The sequence below is a fragment of the Girardinichthys multiradiatus genome, chromosome 10 (genome assembly GCF_021462225.1).
Source record: "Girardinichthys multiradiatus isolate DD_20200921_A chromosome 10, DD_fGirMul_XY1, whole genome shotgun sequence".
NCBI lineage: Eukaryota > Metazoa > Chordata > Actinopteri > Cyprinodontiformes > Goodeidae > Girardinichthys > Girardinichthys multiradiatus.
This window is the reverse complement of record NC_061803.1, coordinates 5118203-5138778: the sequence shown is the minus strand read 5'-3', so window position 1 is coordinate 5138778 and position 20576 is coordinate 5118203. Positions and strand designations below refer to the sequence as shown.

General features: G+C 40.5%; 3 protein-coding genes across 3 annotated transcripts in view; 2 read left to right on the top strand and 1 right to left on the bottom strand.

The window, feature by feature from the left end:
• The first annotated feature begins 301 nt into the window (after positions 1-301).
• On the top strand, positions 302-9628 carry LOC124875351. Its single transcript, XM_047377465.1, has 21 exons — positions 302-357; positions 434-472; positions 559-615; positions 706-744; positions 855-899; positions 977-1012; positions 1096-1152; positions 1226-1330; positions 1411-1473; positions 1564-1620; positions 3551-3622; positions 3718-3789; positions 4162-4233; positions 5903-5971; positions 6064-6111; positions 6200-6262; positions 6348-6386; positions 6481-6519; positions 6612-6842; positions 8157-8207; positions 8291-9628. The coding sequence occupies exons 4-20, from the start codon at positions 711-713 to the stop codon at positions 8204-8206; spliced, it is 1152 nt and encodes a 383-aa protein (XP_047233421.1). The 5' UTR covers positions 302-357; positions 434-472; positions 559-615; positions 706-710; the 3' UTR covers position 8207; positions 8291-9628.
• Positions 9629-9904: 276 nt separating this feature from the next.
• Positions 9905-13397, top strand: paqr4b (progestin and adipoQ receptor family member IVb). Its single transcript, XM_047376016.1, has 3 exons — positions 9905-10228; positions 11030-11248; positions 12687-13397. Exons 1-3 carry the CDS (start codon positions 10063-10065, stop codon positions 13118-13120), a joined length of 819 nt encoding a protein of 272 aa, XP_047231972.1. The 5' UTR covers positions 9905-10062; the 3' UTR covers positions 13121-13397.
• Positions 13374-20576, bottom strand: part of pelo (pelota mRNA surveillance and ribosome rescue factor) — a 15540-nt gene continuing 8337 nt past the window's right edge. The window contains exons 5-13 of the mRNA XM_047376015.1: positions 18478-18641; positions 17318-17378; positions 17060-17221; positions 16932-16978; positions 16571-16644; positions 16414-16485; positions 16101-16175; positions 15875-15906; positions 13374-13948 (exon numbers count right to left, since the gene is read on the bottom strand). Coding sequence (XP_047231971.1) covers positions 13854-13948; positions 15875-15906; positions 16101-16175; positions 16414-16485; positions 16571-16644; positions 16932-16978; positions 17060-17221; positions 17318-17378; positions 18478-18641 — 782 coding nt within the window. The 3' untranslated portion in view covers positions 13374-13853. The remainder of the gene's footprint in view (positions 13949-15874; positions 15907-16100; positions 16176-16413; positions 16486-16570; positions 16645-16931; positions 16979-17059; positions 17222-17317; positions 17379-18477; positions 18642-20576) is intronic.

Sequence of the window (20576 nt, the reverse complement as noted above, 5' to 3'; positions counted from 1 at the left end):
ATTTACCTGCTGCAGTAAATAATAACACCTCCGGAGGGCACTAAATAAGAATTATTTTAAATCTTTTGTTCAACATTTTTTTATTTTGTTCTTTTAAATAAAAAAATGGGTTATTTACCATAATCTTTACCTCAAACCATCAAGTTTTGACTATTAATTGTGATTTGGAGCTTCTCTGAAATAAAACCTGATATGGGACCAGTTATTCTTCTTCATGTGTGCAGCATGTTTATCCATTTACCAGCTTGTCAGTTTTCCAACAAGTTTCAGTCTAAATCTGATTAAAATTATGTTTATCTGTAGGTTACAATGCAGGAGGACTCAACTTTCCGGGACTCAGTAATGGACATGGAGCAGGTAAATTTACATGGTTAGACTTTTCCATCTCACTTTTAATTTTAATTGAGTGCTTTAATTGGATTTGCCCAAATAGGTCTTGGGTATCCCTACGGTGGAAAAATTGCACAGCCTGGTAAATGATGTTATTTTGTAAGGGTTTGGGGAAAATTGTGACTCAAATAAATGTGTAATGCATTTAGTTTACTGATCTGTATGCAGGTTATGGACAAGGACTCTACCCTGCGGCTGGATATGGAAATGAAAATTTAAATGGAGGTTTGGTTAAGAACATGTTCAGAATCAGATTCAGTTTTTTCATGAGATGAGGCTAAATGACCAAAGATGAGTCGTCTCATTTCTTTGCAGGAAACATGGGCCCAGGTAAAGCAGCCAAGTCTAGATCTGGTAAGCTTTACATGAAGCCTACTCTTTAGATCTCCTGTTTGAACTTCTGTTGCAAATGATTTCTCAGATTGGCTAAGATCTGTGGATCAACGTTTTCTGCTTTTTTTCAGAGCCTGTGAATAGCTACGGTGTGGTTGGACAGCCTGACTATGCAAGTAAGAGGAAATTTCATTAGGAAATCAGTTTTGGTTTATGTTATTCATCGGAAAGCTCAATGCTTTTCTTTCTTCAGCCCTTGGCCAAGTTCTGCACACTGCTGAACAGTCAGGTATGAGCAGAGTGATAAATGAGAATATATTCACAAACAAATGTCACTTAATGTATGAAAATAATCTTATGCTTATTTTGCAGGTGGCACAAGGCAGGTCTCATTCAGTGAAGCCCCAGTGGTCCCTGCTGGAATTGATGGTGAGACCATGATTTTTAAGCTTCATGTGTGAATCCTGCAGCTATGGCTCACATTTCCTTTGCACTTATGAAGGAATAAGTCAGTTGGAGACTCACCCTGCAGGCCTTCTTCCAAACGGAGCGCCTCCTAGTGGTCAGTCACTTGGAATGGCTGCAGAGAAATCAAACACCAAATACGGTGAGTTCATGGAAAAGCTAAGCCAATATCTAATCGTATTAGGTCCAGTCGAACCCATCAATCTGTTCATGTTGTTTCAGGTGTTGATGGGCTGCAGTTTGGACAACCAGTCAATCTGGGCGTTAATGGTGCAGGAAACTATGGTATGTCTGCTACAGCTGCATGGTTTGACCCATAGTCTCTGGGATTTATGCATGGACCTGACTAAATTGTTGTTTCTCATGTCTCTTTAGGTTATAGATTTAACCCATATGGGCCTGCTGGTGAAGCTAAAGCAACTGGAAATCATGGTGAGAAAATGTTAGATTTGTAATAAAAACAATGACTCATCTGTGGAAGCAACTTATTGAATACTCCTTTAAATAAGGACTTAAATATTTTGGTTTATTTCATCAGTCCTCAGGGATCTATTTGTCCTAACTTTGCATTTTTAGCATATTTTTATGTAATGTTTACATTTTACTGTAATATCTTATTATTCAATGCTGTGCCGGTCCAGATTTCTGTGTTTTTCTAGTTTTATTAAAATGAAAGATTTTAGGACAAACAAAACTTATCAGACAAAGATAACCTGGAGCTTTCAAATGATGAATATTATTTATCAGAATGGAAAGTTATCCAGCCAACCTGGCCCTATGTGAAAAAGTAATCGCTCCCTGTGTTAAATGATGAATTAACTGTGATTAACAACTTTGTTTTAGGCTGGGTTCAATTTCACAAGACATGTCCCGGCCTGATATAGAACCTGTCTGACAACATGAAGCAGATTTAAAGATCTCAAAAAGAGAGTTCCGAGATGAAACGCACTGCAGCTAAAAAAGCAAAACCCAAAGGCCCTTCTCACATTTGCCAAGAAACATCTTGATGTTCCTCCAAGACATTTAGGAAAATGTTCTGTGGACTGACAAGACGAAAGTAAAACTTTTTTAAAAGGTGTGGATCCAGTTACATTAGGTGTACTACTAATAGCATTTACTTTTCCTTCCCATAGAAAGTACTCCTGGATCAGTGCTTCTTTGTTCTTTTTGTGTCTCTGCTCTGTTCTCTCAAACCCCCAGTCGGTCGTGGCAGATGGCTGCTCACACTGAGCCTGGTTCTGCTGGAGGTTTCTTCCTGTTAAAAGGGAGTTTTTCCTCACCACTGTCACTACATGCATGCTCAGTATGAGGGATTGCTGCAAAGTCAACGCCAGTGACTGTCCACTGTCACTACATGCTCATCCAGGAGGAGTGAATGCTGCAAGTCACTGACTGGATGCAATCTGCTGGGTTTCCTTAGATAGAAAAACTTTTTATCCAATTTGAATAAAAAGCTAACTCCGACTGCACTGTTCAATTGTTAGGATTAATTGGAATGTATGTACCTGACTGTTGTGAAGTGCCTTGAGGCAACATGTGTTGTGAATTGGCGCTATATAAATAAAACTGAATTGAATTGAATTGAAATTTCAGTAAATCAACATAATACTTGCAGTCAAACATGGCAGTAGTAGTATGATGATCTGGGGCTGCTTTGCTGTTTCAGGACCTGTTCTGAAACTGCACTCCATTACCTCTGAATAGCTCAAACAAGAAAAAAAACAAAATGAAGGTTTTGGGGTGGCCTAGTCAAAGTCTGGACATAACTCGGAAATAGATGCTGTGGCATGACCTTAAACAGGACATTCAGGCTTAAAAACCTCCAATGTAGCTAAATAAAACAATTCTGCAAAGAAGAGTGGGCCAAACTTCCTCCACAGCGATGTAAGAGACTCATTGCCTGTTATTGCAGCTGTTGCCACCAAGGATAACACAACCACTTATTAGGTAGGCGACAATTACCTTTTCACATAGGTGCAGGTTGATTTGGATAGATTTTTCCCTAAATAAAATCATAATTTACTAAGGAGATTTTAGGATAAATCAGGTTATCTTTGACTTATATTAACATTTGTTTGATGATCTGAAATATTTAAATGTGTAATTTAAATGTTTTTCTGAACAGCTATTTGAAATACCTTGTGTATGAAAAGAGCAGTTCAAATAAAGCTGACAGATAAAACTAAATGTTTTTGTTACCTTTTCAACATGCTTGCAGCTGGTCTTGGTGTCAGCATGGGTGGGGACCCTGTGTCTGCAAAATACATTCAGTGTTGCAATAAAAACCTGTGCTGCCATTTCTATTTAAATTACATGACAGAAAAGTCTTACCTACAATTTTCTTTTTCTACTTTTTGTTCAGGATATGGTGGGTTACCCAATGGTGGGCAACCTTTAGGCCTTGGAAGTAATGGAAATATACCAGGAAACTATGGTGCACAGTTGGATCCATTGTGATTTAAACAATTTAAACTCAACTGTTAACTGCTTTCTTTAAAACCAATAGAAATGTTTCTTCTTCCTCGTCAGGTTATGGGACTCTTCCTTATGAAGCTCAACCAGCCGGTCTGACACCTGAAGCAAAATCTAGAGGCCAATATGGTAAAACCTTAAAAAGAGCATAAACTATAACCTATAGCTGACATAAAATATGAAAAATATTACAAATATTCAGGTAAAATATCATAAACAATTGAGGCCAAGGGAAATCCAAAACACAAAACAAACAAACTTCTTTAAAACCTTAGTGTTTTCTTTGTCTCTGTCCAGTAGATTTTTTTCTCAGATATTACCAGTTCAGAGTTTAAACCATTAACATTTATTGTTCTATGTATTAGTTTAAAATGAATGCAGTTATTAGCCATGTGCATGTAAAAGAGTGTCAATGACATGTATAGAATAAAGCTTGAAAAAGAGAAGCTACAATATATGCATGCATGGATAATATTGGATTATTTATTCGCTGTCTTCCAGGTCTCATCAGATCACCAAACCATCCTGCACCTTCTGGCTTTGGATATAATGGAAAATCAATAGCAAAACATGGTAATCACTGATCAAACACAACAACAGGACTTATAAATAGCATCGACTTACCTCCTTACCTTCCCTCTCACTGTTGCCAAGATAAACCTGGGTACTCATTCAGTGTTGTTGTCACTTTCCCGGTTCTTTTAAACTTTAATTATTCTGACTGTAGATATTGTAAGTTCAGGTGAGCAGCTCCTCATGGCCCTTTGAGTTTATTGCTCCCTTACATGACATGTTCACATGTGTTTCCCATAGTTAAGAGGGGCTATGAGAAAAGGCTTCCTGTGTCTTCTTATATTTCCACACAGGAAGTCACTTCGATTAAATTAAAAATATAGATAACAAAAAATGTTCAGTCACATTTATTTTATAGCAATCGTTAAGGGTGTATCACTCAATTGTCAGTCAGTCAGTCAACTAATTTGGTAAAAGCAATTGTTTCTTAATGTGGGATTTTTTCCCTCCACTATATAAGCTAGGTGTGTCCTGATCAGGCATTTGCCAACGCAGCATCGCAGTTTCATACTTTATCAGATTCGGTGCCAAGCATAAATGCTTGAAAACTTATTAGCTTTAAAGTGCAGTAAAATAATAACGTTCTGGGTCCTGAAGTATCTGTTCTTCTTGAAAGAAGATATTTTCTGCAGGACAGCCTCATTATTCTGTTCCAACATCTGTTTACTTGTTTAGGAAAGCTACAATAATTCCTTAAAACCCCGTCACCTAAAACAGAGATAGCTTTATTATTTCAGTAAACTCACATCTTGCTTCTGCTGACAATGTTTTCATGCTGAGCACTACTGACATGCCAGGCCGGGGGTCTGCAACATGTGGTTCTGGACCTGCATATGGCTCTGTTGGCCCTCCACAGTGACTCCTAATAACTTTGCACAATAATGTTATTGAACTGAGATGTGTTTTGATTAATACAAGGAATAAGGAAGGCGTTCATGTAAAATCTGCAAAGAATTTCAGCAGGAGGAAACATTTTTTTATATGTTATTAGGCTGAAACCATTGTGCTCAAAATGATTATTTCATCATGCTTTCTTAAACCTAAAAGAATGACATTCTAAGTTTGCTTTAATTTTCTAATTTCATAATGAACCATTTTCCCCCCAATAGCTAGAGAGTCTATCTGTTATGTTTGCATAAACCCAAAGCAGAAAGACATTAAAACTGTTTAGGTATTTGTCAAGTCATACCATTATAACCACATTTACTTGAAATAAATCATATAGCATGTTTTTAGAATATTGTGCAGCCTTATTTTTAAAAAGGTTGATAAGCTATTTTAATTTGAAGAGTCCTGTGGATTTTGTGACTTCAGGCAAAATCTTTCTAGTAGTAATTAAAAAAATGCTCTTTGTATTGTAGAGGTTTCAGATCTCTAGGCTAAGGTTTTGATATGACTTATTCATAATTCAGCTCCTAACATATTTTAACACAGTTCTTCTGTTCTCCAGCTGTGAATGTCATTGCAAAAGGTGAAAAATACTTTGATTGTTAAGGAGAAGCCAGATTTATTAGAGCAATAAAAATGACTCGAATGCATTTTTGGAAGCACAAGAAAAATGGCCATACAAACTACAGCTGGGATTGGTTCACGGGTGGCACATCTGATCCTTTTGAGCTCTCATTTGTTTCTGATTTACAATGTCTGTTTTACGGACAACCCGCTATAGGTGGCGGAGAGGTTCCCTATGCACCACAGATTCTTGGCTTTGGAGAAGAAGCGAAATCAGGAAAATACGGTAATCTTTTTTTGGGGGGGGGTTCGTGTGTGTCGGTAATTTTATCTTTTCTTTTCCTCTGCAGCTCATAAATTGCTTCAATTTTTCAGCAGGTAAACAGGAAGCTTACCAGTCACAGCCTCTTGAGTCTGCAGCTAGAGGTAGAAAACATGAAGAATCCATTGTTTCATGACACTGATCGGTGTAATGTATACAAACATTTGACATATCATTCACTGGCTTTTGCAGAAATGGCTGGTCTGATTTATGACCACCAAACTACTGAAACAGAATCAGCTGGGAAACCTTATGGTGGGTTCAATATTTGTTACTAAAGAAATTCACTGTATAAATAAAACCTTTTATTTTATTCCATGTTTCTCTTGTAATGTCCTAGTTAAGGGAGAGCTGCCATCATCAGCATTTGCAGTGCAAGGTGAGGGAGCGTCTATAGATAGAACATATGATGAAAAATCTAATGTAGCTGTAATTCATTTAATTGATTTTATTATTTTATTTGTGATAATTAGAAAACGTGGGGTACATAAAGGGACATGTGAAGCCAGATGGTAAAACAAACTTCATATTTCAAGCAAAGAACATTTAAAACATATATAAATATGTAAAAATTACATTTGAATACAAACCTTCCCCTCTATAGCGGGTACATTTCCTGCAGCTCCCACACCCAGCCCCACCCTGGAGTACTCCTTCACACCAGATGAGGGTGTGCAGGACTTATCTGACACTGACGGCACCGCCAGCTTCTTCGAATATGCTCCTGCTACAGGGACACGGGGCGAAGTGCACATGTCTGAGCATCTGGATGACCTGCAGCTGCCACGTCAGATACAAATTCAGCAACAACTCAGACTGCATTTCCACCCACAAGGCAAGTCCTGGAGTGGTTAAAAGTACTGCAGTAGTACTTTACAAAAGTATTTGTTCCCCTTTAAAAGCTCCACATTGCAACTACAATCTTCAATGTATTTTGTTGAGATTTTTTGGGATGGACAACTTTTACAATCATTCTTGCTAAAATAACATTTTTCTACTTGACCCCTTAGAAAAAAGTGAACTGATTTAGTTTTATAAACATGTACTATATAGAATTAGTGTGATTGTTATTAGAAATGAACTTTCTTAAGTAGAACAAGGCCCATTAAGTATTTTGACAGGTTTATGGAAAATAAGTAAAGAAATAAAGCTTTTTAACCGCATCAACTTAAAAATCTGGAAAGATGGTTGAGATTTTGTGCAGATGTGGCATAAAAACAGAAAATGGAACTGCTAGCCTTTCCAGTCACACTTCTATTTAAAAACATTGCTAACTTCGATACCAGCTTTGATCATACTTGTTAAGAGCCACTGTGGGGTGGCTAAAAAGTCTAATGTTGCTATGGGGCTGCAGGCTGTGGTAGACCAGACCAATGTTGCTTAATTATGAAGTGGAAGGAAACAGATGCTCAAAATCTTTACAAACATCTGAAAAGTGTGGCAAGCATCTGTATTCAGTAATATTCAGCAGTGTGCAGTGTGTTTCTGCCAACTTTGCACATTAAGAGACGTAAAACTTTTGCACACTATCAAAATTGTTCAAGCTGTCAGATTGGACAAAGAGAATCTGTGAACATCAGTTTTTTAAGTCTTGCCTCTTTGCTGGACTTTGACTGGGCCGTTCTAACAGATGAATATAATTTATTTCTGGCTGTATGTTTACGGTAATGGTCCTGCGGGAAGGTGAACCTCGACCCCAGTCTCACGTCTTTCACAGCCTCTAACAGTTGTTCTTCCAGGATTGTTCTCCATCCATCATCTCTGACCAGCGTCCTTGTTCTTGTTTAAGAAAAGTATTCCCACAGCATGCTGCTGCCACCACCATGCTTTGCTGTAGGGATGGTGGGCTCAATGTGCATCGATAAGGCCAAATATTTTAGAGATGGAACCATATGACCTGAGCACATTCTTCTAAATGTTTGCTCTGTCCTCTATGGCTTTTGGCAAACTCTAAACAGAGATGTCCTGATCGATTTGTTTTTCAGTTAAATTATACAAGATTTTTTCACATTAATGATGGAAAAGTTTCATATTCTACATGACACAAACCTGGAATTTTAACATCGATATGTAGATTTATTTTGTTTGATTTACATCCACATTAATCTTTGGAAAACCATTTTATGATACTGCACATTTTCACCTTTAGGAGGAAAGAAGTACGATTTAAATGGCTTCTTTGGGAATAGTGACCATTAAGGTAAGCATCATTTTACTCGAAATAAAAAGCGTGTTGGAGTTATTTTACTCTCCTTGATTACTAACGAATTTCTTTTCTCACAGATTGACTCAGCTGAGGAAACAAGCATGTTTTCTATTTCATTGTTTTGAGTTTTGTTTCCTATTTTGTATAGTATTTGTATAAATGCCAGCCATTTTATCCCTTCACCAATTCTTACCCCTAAAAATTGGGATTCAAAACAAACCCTATTATGGTGCTGCCAACCATGAGATTTTTGGTACCCACTGTGGGTTTGATCACAACAGTCAACCGGCCAAAATGTGGGAGAACAACCAAAAATAAATGAGAATACACTGCAGTACAAAGTCTTTTGATGATGATATATGGTGCTGCGCCAGTTCAGCTCTAACAAGATGTTCAGCCCAGTTAAGATGAATTGATTCATGTTTGGAGTTCACAGCTCCAGCTTAAACGAGTTCTCGTTTATTTATCATCATTTGCATGATAAATGTACATTTTATTCTCTCCTATTGTCTTTGCTCACATGAACTATGGTTTATAACATTTGGCTGAATTTCCGAAACAGCCTCTCTCATTCACGTATTTTAATAGTTTCATCAACACAATAGAACATTTTTACTGTAAAGAGGTCCTTTTATCATACGTTTTAAATGGCGGCCAGTTTTAACCCTGTTATTAACATCAATAATATGCCCTTTAAGCTGTTATTGCATAGTCAAAAGCCCGCTGTAATAGTGAAAAACGGACAAAAACTGAGAAATCTTTCCGTCCCCCCCAAACAGAATGATGTTAACTGACCTGAAGATGAGCTGCGTTCTCTCCAGGTTCCTCTTTGGAAACAGCATTGTTCAGTTTAAAGTTCTCAAAATATCAGCTCCACTCATAAATGAGTTCATTTAAAGTCGTACGGGCACCACACTGATGAAGTACAATTTAATTAAGTAATAGGATATAGAAAAGCATCTTTATCACTATTTATCAGCATAATTAATGAAAATGCTTAACTGCGATGAAAAATAAAACCATACACCATGGTTTCAGTTTGAAACCAAAGTAGGAAGGGATATGAAGTGGTAAAGGGGAAACTGACCTAGAACCAATTTTTGCCTGTATTTTATTTTCCTTTGTTTGCATGCAAAATAATCTTTCACCATTCTAAGTTTTAGTTCTGTTTTACTGTGTATATTTCCAGCTGGGTTTGCTTCATTAGTGGTGTATTTACTGTTTACTGTGTGCAAAGAAGGGTCATTATCTTTAATAAACCTGTTATTTTTGCCAGAATAGCAAAACCTTTCCTCTAAATACTGTAAGAATGATTCAGTCTAATTTATGAAAGTGGGAAAGTTTTTGTTTTTTTACAACTCAATGTAGTAGTATGTTTATTGTACAATATTTGATTAAAACAAATCAAATTCCAACCTCTGTCATTTGTATCTTTATGAAAAAAAGCTAAATCATAAATTCACTGCATGTTTTTTTACCATCTTAACTGCAGTACAATCGTTTCCTATTTTCACCATGTATTAAATGCACTTCCGTGAAGCTAAAGCATGTGTTAGTTATTAACCATGACAAGGAGAAGCTGCATCAGTGCACATGTTCTTTTGCAGGGATTACCCCAGATTAGGAATAAAACCCGCCTGCTGATTGGCTCTGCTTCGCTCAAACCATGCCACTTAGACAGCTCAACAGGTTGCTTGCTTGGAATTACACCTGTGTAACGATGGTTCTCAGAGTGCTGAGGGTTTGCTGCTCATGCTATAAGCATGGCTGAGAGTCCTGAGCACAGCCTCTGTTAGGATGTAAATGTAGAGGAACTTGTAGAACAGGGCACTGGCACCACAGAGTCGTGATGGCGCTTTACCAGGAACCTCGGCTCTTGGACTTCACAAAGACTCCTCCGCACCTGCAGTTCAACAAGTATGTCCTGACGGGATACCGGCCTGTGTCCACAGCTGGAGAGTGTCTCAGGAGCCTCTTCTACATGCACAATGAGCTGGGGAACATTTACACTCATGGTAGGTCTTCATATAAAAATGCTGTGTTGGTATTTTTCTTCTAAGGAATGTTCTTCAGAAACTGCTCAGAACAAAATGCAAAAGCATCAATAAAGGTGGTCAGATTATTCTTAATAACTGGGATGTACTAGGGGAATAGGTCAGCTCAACACGCGGTCTGTACTTTCACTTATACCGGCTACATGCATCCTTCAGGAAGATGTAATGAGGATATGGGGTATTAGCTCTAATCTGCCCTGGGAATCCCAGAGCTGGAAACATCCGACGGTTAACTGGGTCTTTAAAGGTAACTGATGCAGCTGAGGTTAAGAAACCTGCAGAGATCTGGACAGAATATGGGCTGCTTGAGTCCACTTTCTGTACCTTTCACATTTTACAAGTGCAGCAAATTACAAAATCAGCAAACATGGAAATGATGGCATGTCCTTGAATTGAACTGCAAATCCTAAAACTTTCCTGAAAGCGCTTTCTTCTTGTCCCATTTCCAACTTAACCATCACTTACGTTCATTAACACTAACACACTTGATGAGAGGAAGTGAAGGATATTAGCATTAATGTGCCCCATGTGTTGGAGCAGCTGCTATTCATATTGTTTTTTTTAAATAAAAAGATCAAGAGTAACAACTTTCTGTTTATTTCTTGATTTAAGCCCCATCAGAGGATGTTTCTGTTCAGTTATTGGGATTAAATGCCACCATAAAAAAGTCAACAGAAAATATTGAAGGAAATTATTTTTTGTTTTCCTATAATACAGAAATTTTAGGATATTTAACACTTCTCCCTTTATTCATCCTTTCAGGCATTCCCTTCCTCCTTTTCTTGGTGCTGCTGCCTTACAGTATCCCCTGGATGGAGGTGGACAGCACTTGGATATGTGTAGCCCACTATCTGGCCTGCCTCTGCCCCACCATCGGCTCAGTGCTCTACCATTTGTTTATGAACCACATCGGAGGTCAGCACGTTTACAACACTCTGCTCTCCCTGGACATGGTTGGGGTCTGCCTCGTTAACACTCTGGGTAAGGTTCCTAAAGGAAAGTCAATACAAGCTCAGACCTTTAGATGTGAATCACAGCTACAGTTACTTGAATTTTGTCTAATGCATTGAGCTGACCCTGCGACCCACTATGGAAGAAGCAGTAGAAAATGAATGACTGATGACTGGCGTTGAGCTGCTAACAATAATTTATGTAATTTCCTATGCAACATGTGGATCATTGATACCTGGAGCAGATGCTCAGGAATACCATAAGGATTTTGCAGGCTGCTGCACAGAGTGGCTTGAAAAATAGCTTAAAATTTTTCAACTTCTGTCACGTTTTAACCAAAAACCTCAATGTAACTTAAGGTAGTGGAAGGAAAAATGGCACTTAAATCTTAAAGTGTGGTGTGGATATGTGCTCAGCCCTGCCACCTTTGGCTGCAGATCACAGCTTTGGTGGGTGTCTCCATCAGATTTGAATGTATAGACACTGAAATCTTTGTACAATAAGGAATTTAAGTGTTGCCACAAATTTTCAATTACTCTTAGCTCTGAACTTTGACTGGGTCATTTAAAACATGAATATATGTTAATATAACCCAAGCATTGTAGCTCTGAACATATGTTTATGGTCATTGTCCTGCCAGAAGGTGAATCTCCACCCTAGCCTTAAATTCTGTTGTGGATTGAGCTTGACCCAGCTTCCCAGGCCCTGCTTAGAAAAGGCATCTCCGCAGCATGATGCTGCCGCCATCGTGGTTCATTGTGGCGATGGTGTATTTTAGGTGATGTGTAGTGCTGAATTTCCTCCTCTCACAATTTCGGTCTCATCTGACCAGTGCACGACTAAAAGGATTCTTGTCAACACAGATTCTTCTATGTGAGCTGTGGATCTATGCAGCTTCTCCAGAGTTAATATGGGCCTCAGCTGCTTCTTTGATTAATGCCTCTTTGCCAGGCCTGTGAGTTTAGATGGGTGTCCATCCTCTCTTCATGTTCAGATGATGGATTGTACAGGGCTCTGTGAGATGTTCTAAGCTTGGTTTACGGTCTTAGAACCTAACCCTGCTTTAAACTCCTCCACAGCCCCCATCCGGACCCGTCTGCTGTGTTCCTAGGTCTTCATGATGCTATTTGTTCTCCAACAAAGGTGGACACTCTAATCAAATGATTTGTATGATTTTATTCTAGGGGTAACTGAGTAAGGAGGATTGCAAACCATGTATAATTTCCTTCTACTTGACAATTATGCTCCTTTTTTTGTCTGACAAATAAAATCCCAGTAAAATACTGTGAAGTTTGTGGCTGTAGTGTGAAATGTTGTATTATGTCTGTTTTATTTCAGATAAATATCTCAAGCAGTTGTACAAAGGGCCCCATGGGATTTTAAAGGTTTTCTATTAAAATCTGCATCTCAGTCGGTTCCTTTTAAATAGCTGCTTATGTGTAACTTGTTTCCGTCTCTCCTCCTCCAGGAGCTCTTCCCATTATTTACATCACCCTCCTCTGCTACCCCACTGTCCGACAGACTGCCTTGCTGGCCTACATCCTGCTGTCAGCCTACGCAATCTACTGTGCCACCACAGCACACACAAACTTCCTGCGTCTACGGGCATTTGTCTGGCAGGTCTTGTTCCGCTTGAGCCTCTTCCTGTTCCGGGTTTATGGAACCGGGGTGGGCAGCCCAGACTCCCTGCGCCTCTTTGTCATCATGGACACTCTGGCCGCGCTGGGGGGACTGGTTAACGTCATCCAGATCCCCGAGCGCTTCAGCCCCGGCCTGTTCGACAACTGGGGCAACAGCCACCAGATCATGCACGTCATGGTGGTCTGCTCGATTATCTACCTGCACTGGGGCACTATGGAGGATTTAGCCTGGATTAGGAACTTCCAGTGTCCTGCTGAGTGATGCAGAAGCTCACACGGTAGCTCTGACCCAGGCCATTTCAAAATGCACTTCAATACTAGCTGCTCAAACTCTTTTCAGCAGAAGTTCATAATGCCAGAGAAAAATAAGAGGAACCAACAGCAATGTTACCAAACTCTGATATCGCTTTATCAGATTAAAATCCTGAGCATACTTGATTCATAGTTTGCTGATTCGCAGTAGTTTGTGGGTTATGACCAATAATAAGAAAAGAACAGTCTGCAAACTTGCAATGCACAATAAAGTATATATTTTTATATCTTGGGCTGAAGTGTTTATTTCATGCATGATAAGAACTGTTCATGAAATGAGTCTTAACAGAGTGATTCTCCAGTTTAATCTCAAATAAAAATGTGTTGTATATACACTTAGAAAAAGGGAAAATCTCTGAAATTACCGTAATTAGTTTGAATCTGGATTTGGCAACAAGTTGATTATTTTCTAGCTATAGTTAACCCTGCAGCTTTTCAGGACAGCTTAAAATGAAAAGGATCAACCCACTCCAAACTGCATTCAGTTATGTCAAAATTATGGCCACTCAGAGAAGACGTGTGTGTCACTTTGATTTTACAGAGGTGGAAAAGCTCCGCTACAGCCCAGCAGCTTATTTGTTTTAGCAGCACACAGAATCACAGAGTGAAGGTGTGTGATCTGCAGCAGTAGAGGACCCTGTTGTTTCCTGCCGCTGACTGAGACTCGGGTCCGTTGATGCGGATCAGTCCTCGGCTGAGCTGCTGTCGTCCTCGGCGTCCGACAGATCGGCAATGGGGAACCGCAGGATGGCGGCCACTCCGCTCAGCTGAATCAGCTCTGAGGAGACAATTCAGGATAAATCACTGCAGCAGGATTTCTAGACAACTCAATAGAGATTACTTTTTCATAAAATGGAGTCAGGGCATAAAGTGCATTTATTATCTTGAAGATTGAATGGTATAATGGTACAAACTGTATTAAAAATACAAAATCAAACTAATATATAAAGTACCATGGTCACATATTGGCACCTCTGATTAAATTTAGGGTTCATTTTTCATTTTAAAGTTCCCTATTTTACCACACTCAAAGCTTTTTATCTGCAGTTTTTTGTAGCATTTTGGACAAAAACATCATTCTTTGGATGTTTTTTGATCAACTCTGGATCATCTGCAGCCTAAGCATCTCTGGATGCTCTGGCTGGCCCTAGGGACATGGAATGTCACCTCACTGGGGGAAAGGAGCCTGAGCTTGTGCAGGAGGTCGTGAGATAGACTAGTGCAGAGTACCCGGCCTTCTTGGCGTCCTGTCGGGGGTGCTGCACAGTGCCCCCTCCTGGGGAAGCAGTGCTTCGCCAACTGTGTTCCAACTACAGGGGGATCACACTCCTCAGCCTCCATGGTAAGGCCTACGCCAGGGTATTGGAGAGGAGAGTCTGGCCGATAGTCGAACCTCGTCTTCAGGAGGAGCAGTGTGATATTTGTCCCGGCCGTGGAACACTGGACCAGCTCTATACCCTCTACAGGGTGCTCGAGGGTTTATGGGAGTTTGCCCAACCAGTCCACAAGTATTTGTGGACCTGGAGAAAGCATTCAACTGTGTCCCTCGTGGTGCCCTGTGGCGGGGTTCTCCAGGAGTACGGAGTACTAAGTCGGACCTGTTCCCAGTGCATGTTGGACTCCGGCAGGGCTGCCCTTTGTCACCGGTCCTGTTCATAACTTTTATGGACAGGATTTCTAGACGCAGCCAAGGGCCGGAGGGGGTCGGGTTTGGGGACCAGTGGATTTCGTCTCTTCTTTTTGCAGATGACGTGGTTCTGCTGGCCCCATCTAGCCAAGACCTACAGCATGCGCTGGGGCGGTTCGCAGCCGAGTGTGAAGCGGCTGGGATGAAGATCAGCTCCTCCAGGTCCGAGGCCATGGTTCTCGACCGGAAAAGGGTGGCCTGTCCTCTTCAGGTTGGAGGGGAGTTCTTGCCTCAAGTGGAGGAGTTTAAGTATCTCGGGGTCTTGTTCACGAGTAAGGGAAGTATGGAGCGGGAGATCGACAGACGGATCGGTGCGGCTGCCGCAGTAATGGGGGCGCTGTGCCGGTCCGTTGTGGTGAAGAGAGATCTGAGCCGAAAAGCAAAGCTCTCAATTTACCGGTCGGTCTTCGTTCCTACCCTCACCTATGAACATGAACTTTGGGTCGTGACTGAAAGAATGAGATCCCGGATACAAGCGGCTGAAATGAGCTTCCTCCGTAGGGTGGCCGGGCACTCCCTTAGAGATAGGGTGAGGAGCTCGGCCATCCGGGAGGGGCTCGGAGTAGAGCCGCTGCTCCTCCACATCGAGAGGAGCCAGTTGAGGTGGCTCGGGCATCTATACCGGATGCCTCCTGGACGCCTTCCTCGGGAGGTGTTCCAGGCACGTCCCACCAGGAGGAGGCTGGAGGGACTATGTACCTCGGATGGCCTGGGAACGCCTTGGGCTCCTCCTGGAGGAACTGGAGGAGGTGTCTGGAGAGAGGGACGTCTGGGCGTCTCTGCTGAGTCTGCTGCCCCCGCGACCCGGTCCCGGATGAAGCGGAAGACGACGAGTACGAGAATAACTTCGATAAACATGTTTTTTTTTAAAGGATCTGGTTCAAAATCTGGTTCAGAGTTCATTGACTGTAGTTTTTTACATCATGAACTACCAGTTTATTCAGTGAGGAAATGCTGTTTAAATGAGTGAAACAAGTAAAACTGATGTGACTGTTGTATTTATCATTTATAACTTACGTTCACCAGAGACATGAAGGCTTGAGAATATTCTGCATGGAAGAAAAAAACAAAGAGGATTTAACAGTATTTTCACAATGAACGGACAAATCTAGTATAAATCATTTCAAATACTTTATACAGATCAAGGCTTTAATACATTACCTTTATACAAAATACAATATTTAAATATTCATATGTTTATATGTCAGTCATATTGACTGACAGGTTGTTGGTGGAAAGTTACCTGACATTTCCGCCGTTGTCCTTCACGTTGTCAACTAGCCGGACGTAACGACTCCGCGTCTGAATGTCCTGATGTCTGAACGCAGAACGAAAACAAAACGTTCAGTAAAGTGTTTCACTGAGAACCAGGAGATGCTTTCATATGGTAGATATTTGAGGCTGGACAGAGGACAGGATGGATGGATGAATTTGTGAGTTGAAACCAGTTGAAAACATTTAACAGTTGCAACCAGCTCCCTCAGTTTATTCTGCCATCACATCAACCTGTTTCACTGAACAAGAAGAGGCTCCAGTATCCTTCTCTCCGTACCCACCTGAACAACTTATCGCTTATCATCAGCGTGTCGATGGCCAGCGCATCAGCAGCCTTTTCTACATGAGCGATTCTGTGAAGATTTACAGACAGAAAGACACGAGTGAGCGGAGCTGCTGCTGGTCCCAAACTGGTTCTTCTAGGTCACGGTTTCTCACCCGTAAAAGGCTCTGTCGGGCTCGTGCTGAAGCATCTTGTAGAAATCTTCCAGAGCTTTCACCTCTCCAGCTGCCTGAAAGTTACACAGAAACATTAGAATCCATAAATTCATTAAGGAGCCTCATGGATTCACATTCCTAAACACATCTTGAGGAAACAATAAGGATTGTTTATTGTTAACACCTAATGTGTTGTACATTAAATGAACAATGAATTTAGCTTCCACCAGATTGCAAGACTTGATACTTTCAATTAAAGCAAGCAATATGATTCTACGCAGAGGGTCATCTTTACAGGGCTCTGAGCAAAGGTCTGCCTTGAGGAAGACTGAAACGGGTAGAACACAGAACATATAGTCACCTTGGTGTCGGAGAGCCTACTGGTCACAGCAGGGTCACAGAGGATTTCTGCAAAACAAACATCTTGCTACGTCTCCAGCTTATAGGAAAGTCCCATTGTCTCAATGAAAAAGGTGCACCAGCTCCTACCTTTGAGTGAGTACTTATGGCCTGATGATGAGTGGACCAGCATGAATTTGGGTCGGTTTTCCAGCAGGACCTTGTTGTCCTGTCGCACCGCCTCTTTGAAGACGTAGGTGAAAAACTGGTCCTTCACGAATCCAGGACTGGCAACAAGGATGCACTTCACCACTAAGAGAAACCAAAAATCAGATCTTTATGTGGATTAGCAGCTACAATTCAAAATGGAGTCGCATGCAACAAACAACAGGAGTATACTAAACCTACCCTCAAAATTGATGTGACGAAGAATCGCCTGCATCACTGCCTCGTAGAAGCGCTCCAGCGCCTGGAAAAAGAAGAGGAAATCCACATTCTGTAAGCTAGAGGAGCTGCATTGCTCCTTCCTTTGTAATACAGACACTGAACCACGGTATTCATACTTCCTGAAGGTCTTCAGAATACCCCAAACTTTCATGTACTTTCCAACAGAAAGCAGGATGTAATAGTCAAGTGAAAGAAAAAAAAACTACACTTTCAAAAATGTTTTCAAGTAAAAATCTGAAAAGTGTGGATTTCTACACTTTGTAGAACAACATCTCACTGAAAGCCTCGTGGGACGTGTCTCCACCATGTTTGTGCATCTGGCTGCATGTTTAGGCTCGTTGTTCTACTGGAAGGTGAACCTCCAGCCCAGTCTCAACTCTCACATGTTTTCTTCCAGGATTGTCCTGTATTCGGCTCCATCCATCTTCTCATCAACGCCGACCAATTTCACTGTCCCTGCTGAAGAACAGTATACCGCAGCATGATGCTACCACCACCGTGTTTCACAGTGGGGCATGGTGTTCGGGGTATTGTGTGGTGTACACCACACAGTGTTTTGCATGTAGGCCAAAAGGTTTTATTTTGGTCTCATCTGACCACCTTGTTTTACAGGTTTGCCTTCAACCTGCACTGGTTTTAAACAGGGCTTCTTACGGCTTTCTTCTAACAAGACCTTTCTTCTTGTCACTCTTCGTTAAAGGCCAGGTTTGTGAAGAGCAGGGCTAAGGGTTCTCCTGTCGATAGATTTTACAACCCGAGCTGTGGATCTCTGCAGCTTCTCCATGGGCCTGCTTTGATTAATGCTCTCCCTGCCTGGCTCGTCAGTTTAGGTGGACAGTCATGTCTTGATATATTTGTAGCTGTTCCTCACCCTTTCCATTTTCAGATGATGGATTGAACGGAGCTCCCTGTCTGGGGGGTTTGTTCGTTGGCCTTCAGGATGCTGTTTGGTCACAAATGTTCTCTAACAAACCCCTGAGGCCTTCAAAGATTTTGTAAGGTTTGTTGTAATGTGACAAAATGTGGGAAGGTTCAAGGAGAAAGAATACTTCTGTAAGGCACAGTAGTGTCCAGCACATTTTTGATCCACACTCTCCAACACACCACAGCAGAAGACTTACCTTCTCATGCTGGCTGCAGCTTCCCTTTCTCTTTCGAGGAATAGTGACTTCCACTTTAGCTCGCAGCAGAGTCATGGCGGGGGTCACCAACACCACGTTGGCCAGACCCTCCTGCATGACCACAGCCGCCACATCTGCCCTCTGCACTGGATCACATGCCTGCTCTGAAGCGGGGACATGGACACGATTAATGGACCGCCTGGAATAATGCATGCTTCATGCAGGTACAGATTTGATTTATGTTGAAACAGTAAATAACTAGTAAATGATTAATACTAAAATTCTAACAAATAAATCAGTAAACTGTATTTTATGTAGGACCTTTCCAGCCGTAGCTCCAAAGAGCTTAACATGTATAAAACCATCAAAATGATGCTCAGTTAAAATGATGCTATAACTGGTATCCTGTTAGACACAATGATACCAAAAGGTGAGATAAAAAGACATAAAAACTCATATATGACAAAAGAGTAAATAAAAGTGCTAATAATACAAAGGAATATTACAAAAGAAGTCAACAATATATATAGGATCCAAACCAACGAACAAGCAGAAATGATGCGATGCAACAAAGAAACAAAATAACTTCTGAACTTCTGCTAAAACTCATAAAACTCTGCTGTTCGTCAGTGAGATTCCTGTTTACAAGGTTAAACATATGACAAATGACACAAAAGCTAAACACTGATCACTAACATGACAGATTCCCGATACATTCAATGGTAGTTCTTATCACAATATCAATGTTTGCAACATCACAATTTCAAAAGACTGCTTGGATCCAATGTCTGGTTGGGTATCCTACTTCAGCTTCCATGGATGTAAATAATGCATCTGACCCATTGGATGCTTTCCTATTGTAGTGCTGCCCTATGTGCAATCTGACCGAAAATTAAGAGATCATCTCCATTTATGCATCAAAGCACGGGTCTAACTTTTATCTAATATTAATATGGATGCACCAAGCACCAATCGGTCGACCAGTTCCTCCAAAAGGTGTACAGAAGGTCAAACAGTGATGGATCCAACTTCTTCTTCTGTGAATTAAACGCATTAAAACTGGCACTTTTTTTTCATCCTTTAATCGCATCACATAATTACTTGAAATCAGAAGCAGCAGTGAGATGTTAAAGCTGGAAGTCTCCATGTTTTCTTTAAACAATATAACTGATGAGACTTGGGGGGGGGGGGTTATATTAATGTAAAACCTAAACGTTAAACTGTAAATGCATATTGGTTATATGTTCAAATATCAAGAAAAAATATAAAAACAAAATAGAACAGAAAAAAGCAGCTTCTTATCTGCCAACCTCCATGTAATTGTTCAGAGACCCCTTTAGATCTGGAATCGCAGCAGGTAGAACTGTGCCTCTAAACTTCCAGGTCTTGAGGGACCTGCTATAGATGGGTAGATGCTAGAAACCACGGCAGAGGAATTTATGTTGTGACCGACGCAAGGAACCACATAATTATACAGTCATATTCAATAAATCTGAATCTGCATTCTGATGAGCCTCATTTATTAAATTAAAAACAGCTTTTGAAAAAACCAACCTTTAGGCAGGTATTAAACATAAAACACAAGCCCACATTTCTGTATTAACATCTTTTTTCATCTTAAATGTTGTGTTTTTTTAATCAGCTGTAAATTGGAAATCATCATAATTAACAGAAATAAAGGCTTGAAAAGGTGTGTGTAATTAATCTATATAATATAATGTAATTTTAATAATATTCTAATTTATTGAATGGGTCTGTATGTTTCGGCTCGTTGCTCTACTGGAAGGAGTTTCCTCCTGAATTTATCTCCATCCATCTTTCCTTTACCTCTGACCAGCTTCCATATCTCTGCTGAAGCAAAGCATCCCTACAACCATGTTTTCCTGCTGGTGTTTCCAGACTGATGTGAAAATATGATTCTCAAACATACTGCAACTACTGTGTGATTTTTAGGAGTTTCAGTATTTGCATGCGGTGATAGAAGCACTGAAGAAAATACATTTTTAGAGGCTTTTTATTGCCAGTTTTATCATAAAAATATCATCCATCTCCATTAGAAAGTTCAACTTTAGTTTTATCTGACCAGAGCACCTTCTTCT

Coding starts and splice junctions, on each gene's coding strand:
- LOC124875351 (XM_047377465.1), top strand. CDS start 711: ATGGGCCCAGGTAAAGCAGCCAAGTCTAGATCTG. Junction 1,331..1,410: donor GAAATCAAACACCAAATACG/GTGAGTTCATGG, acceptor ATGTTGTTTCAG/GTGTTGATGGGCTGCAGTTT. Junction 6,520..6,611: donor GGGACATGTGAAGCCAGATG/GTAAAACAAACT, acceptor TCCCCTCTATAG/CGGGTACATTTCCTGCAGCT.
- paqr4b (XM_047376016.1), top strand. CDS start 10,063: ATGGCGCTTTACCAGGAACCTCGGCTCTTGGACTTCACAAAGACTCCT. Junction 10,229..11,029: donor GGGGAACATTTACACTCATG/GTAGGTCTTCAT, acceptor TCATCCTTTCAG/GCATTCCCTTCCTCCTTTTC. Junction 11,249..12,686: donor CTGCCTCGTTAACACTCTGG/GTAAGGTTCCTA, acceptor CTCCTCCTCCAG/GAGCTCTTCCCATTATTTAC.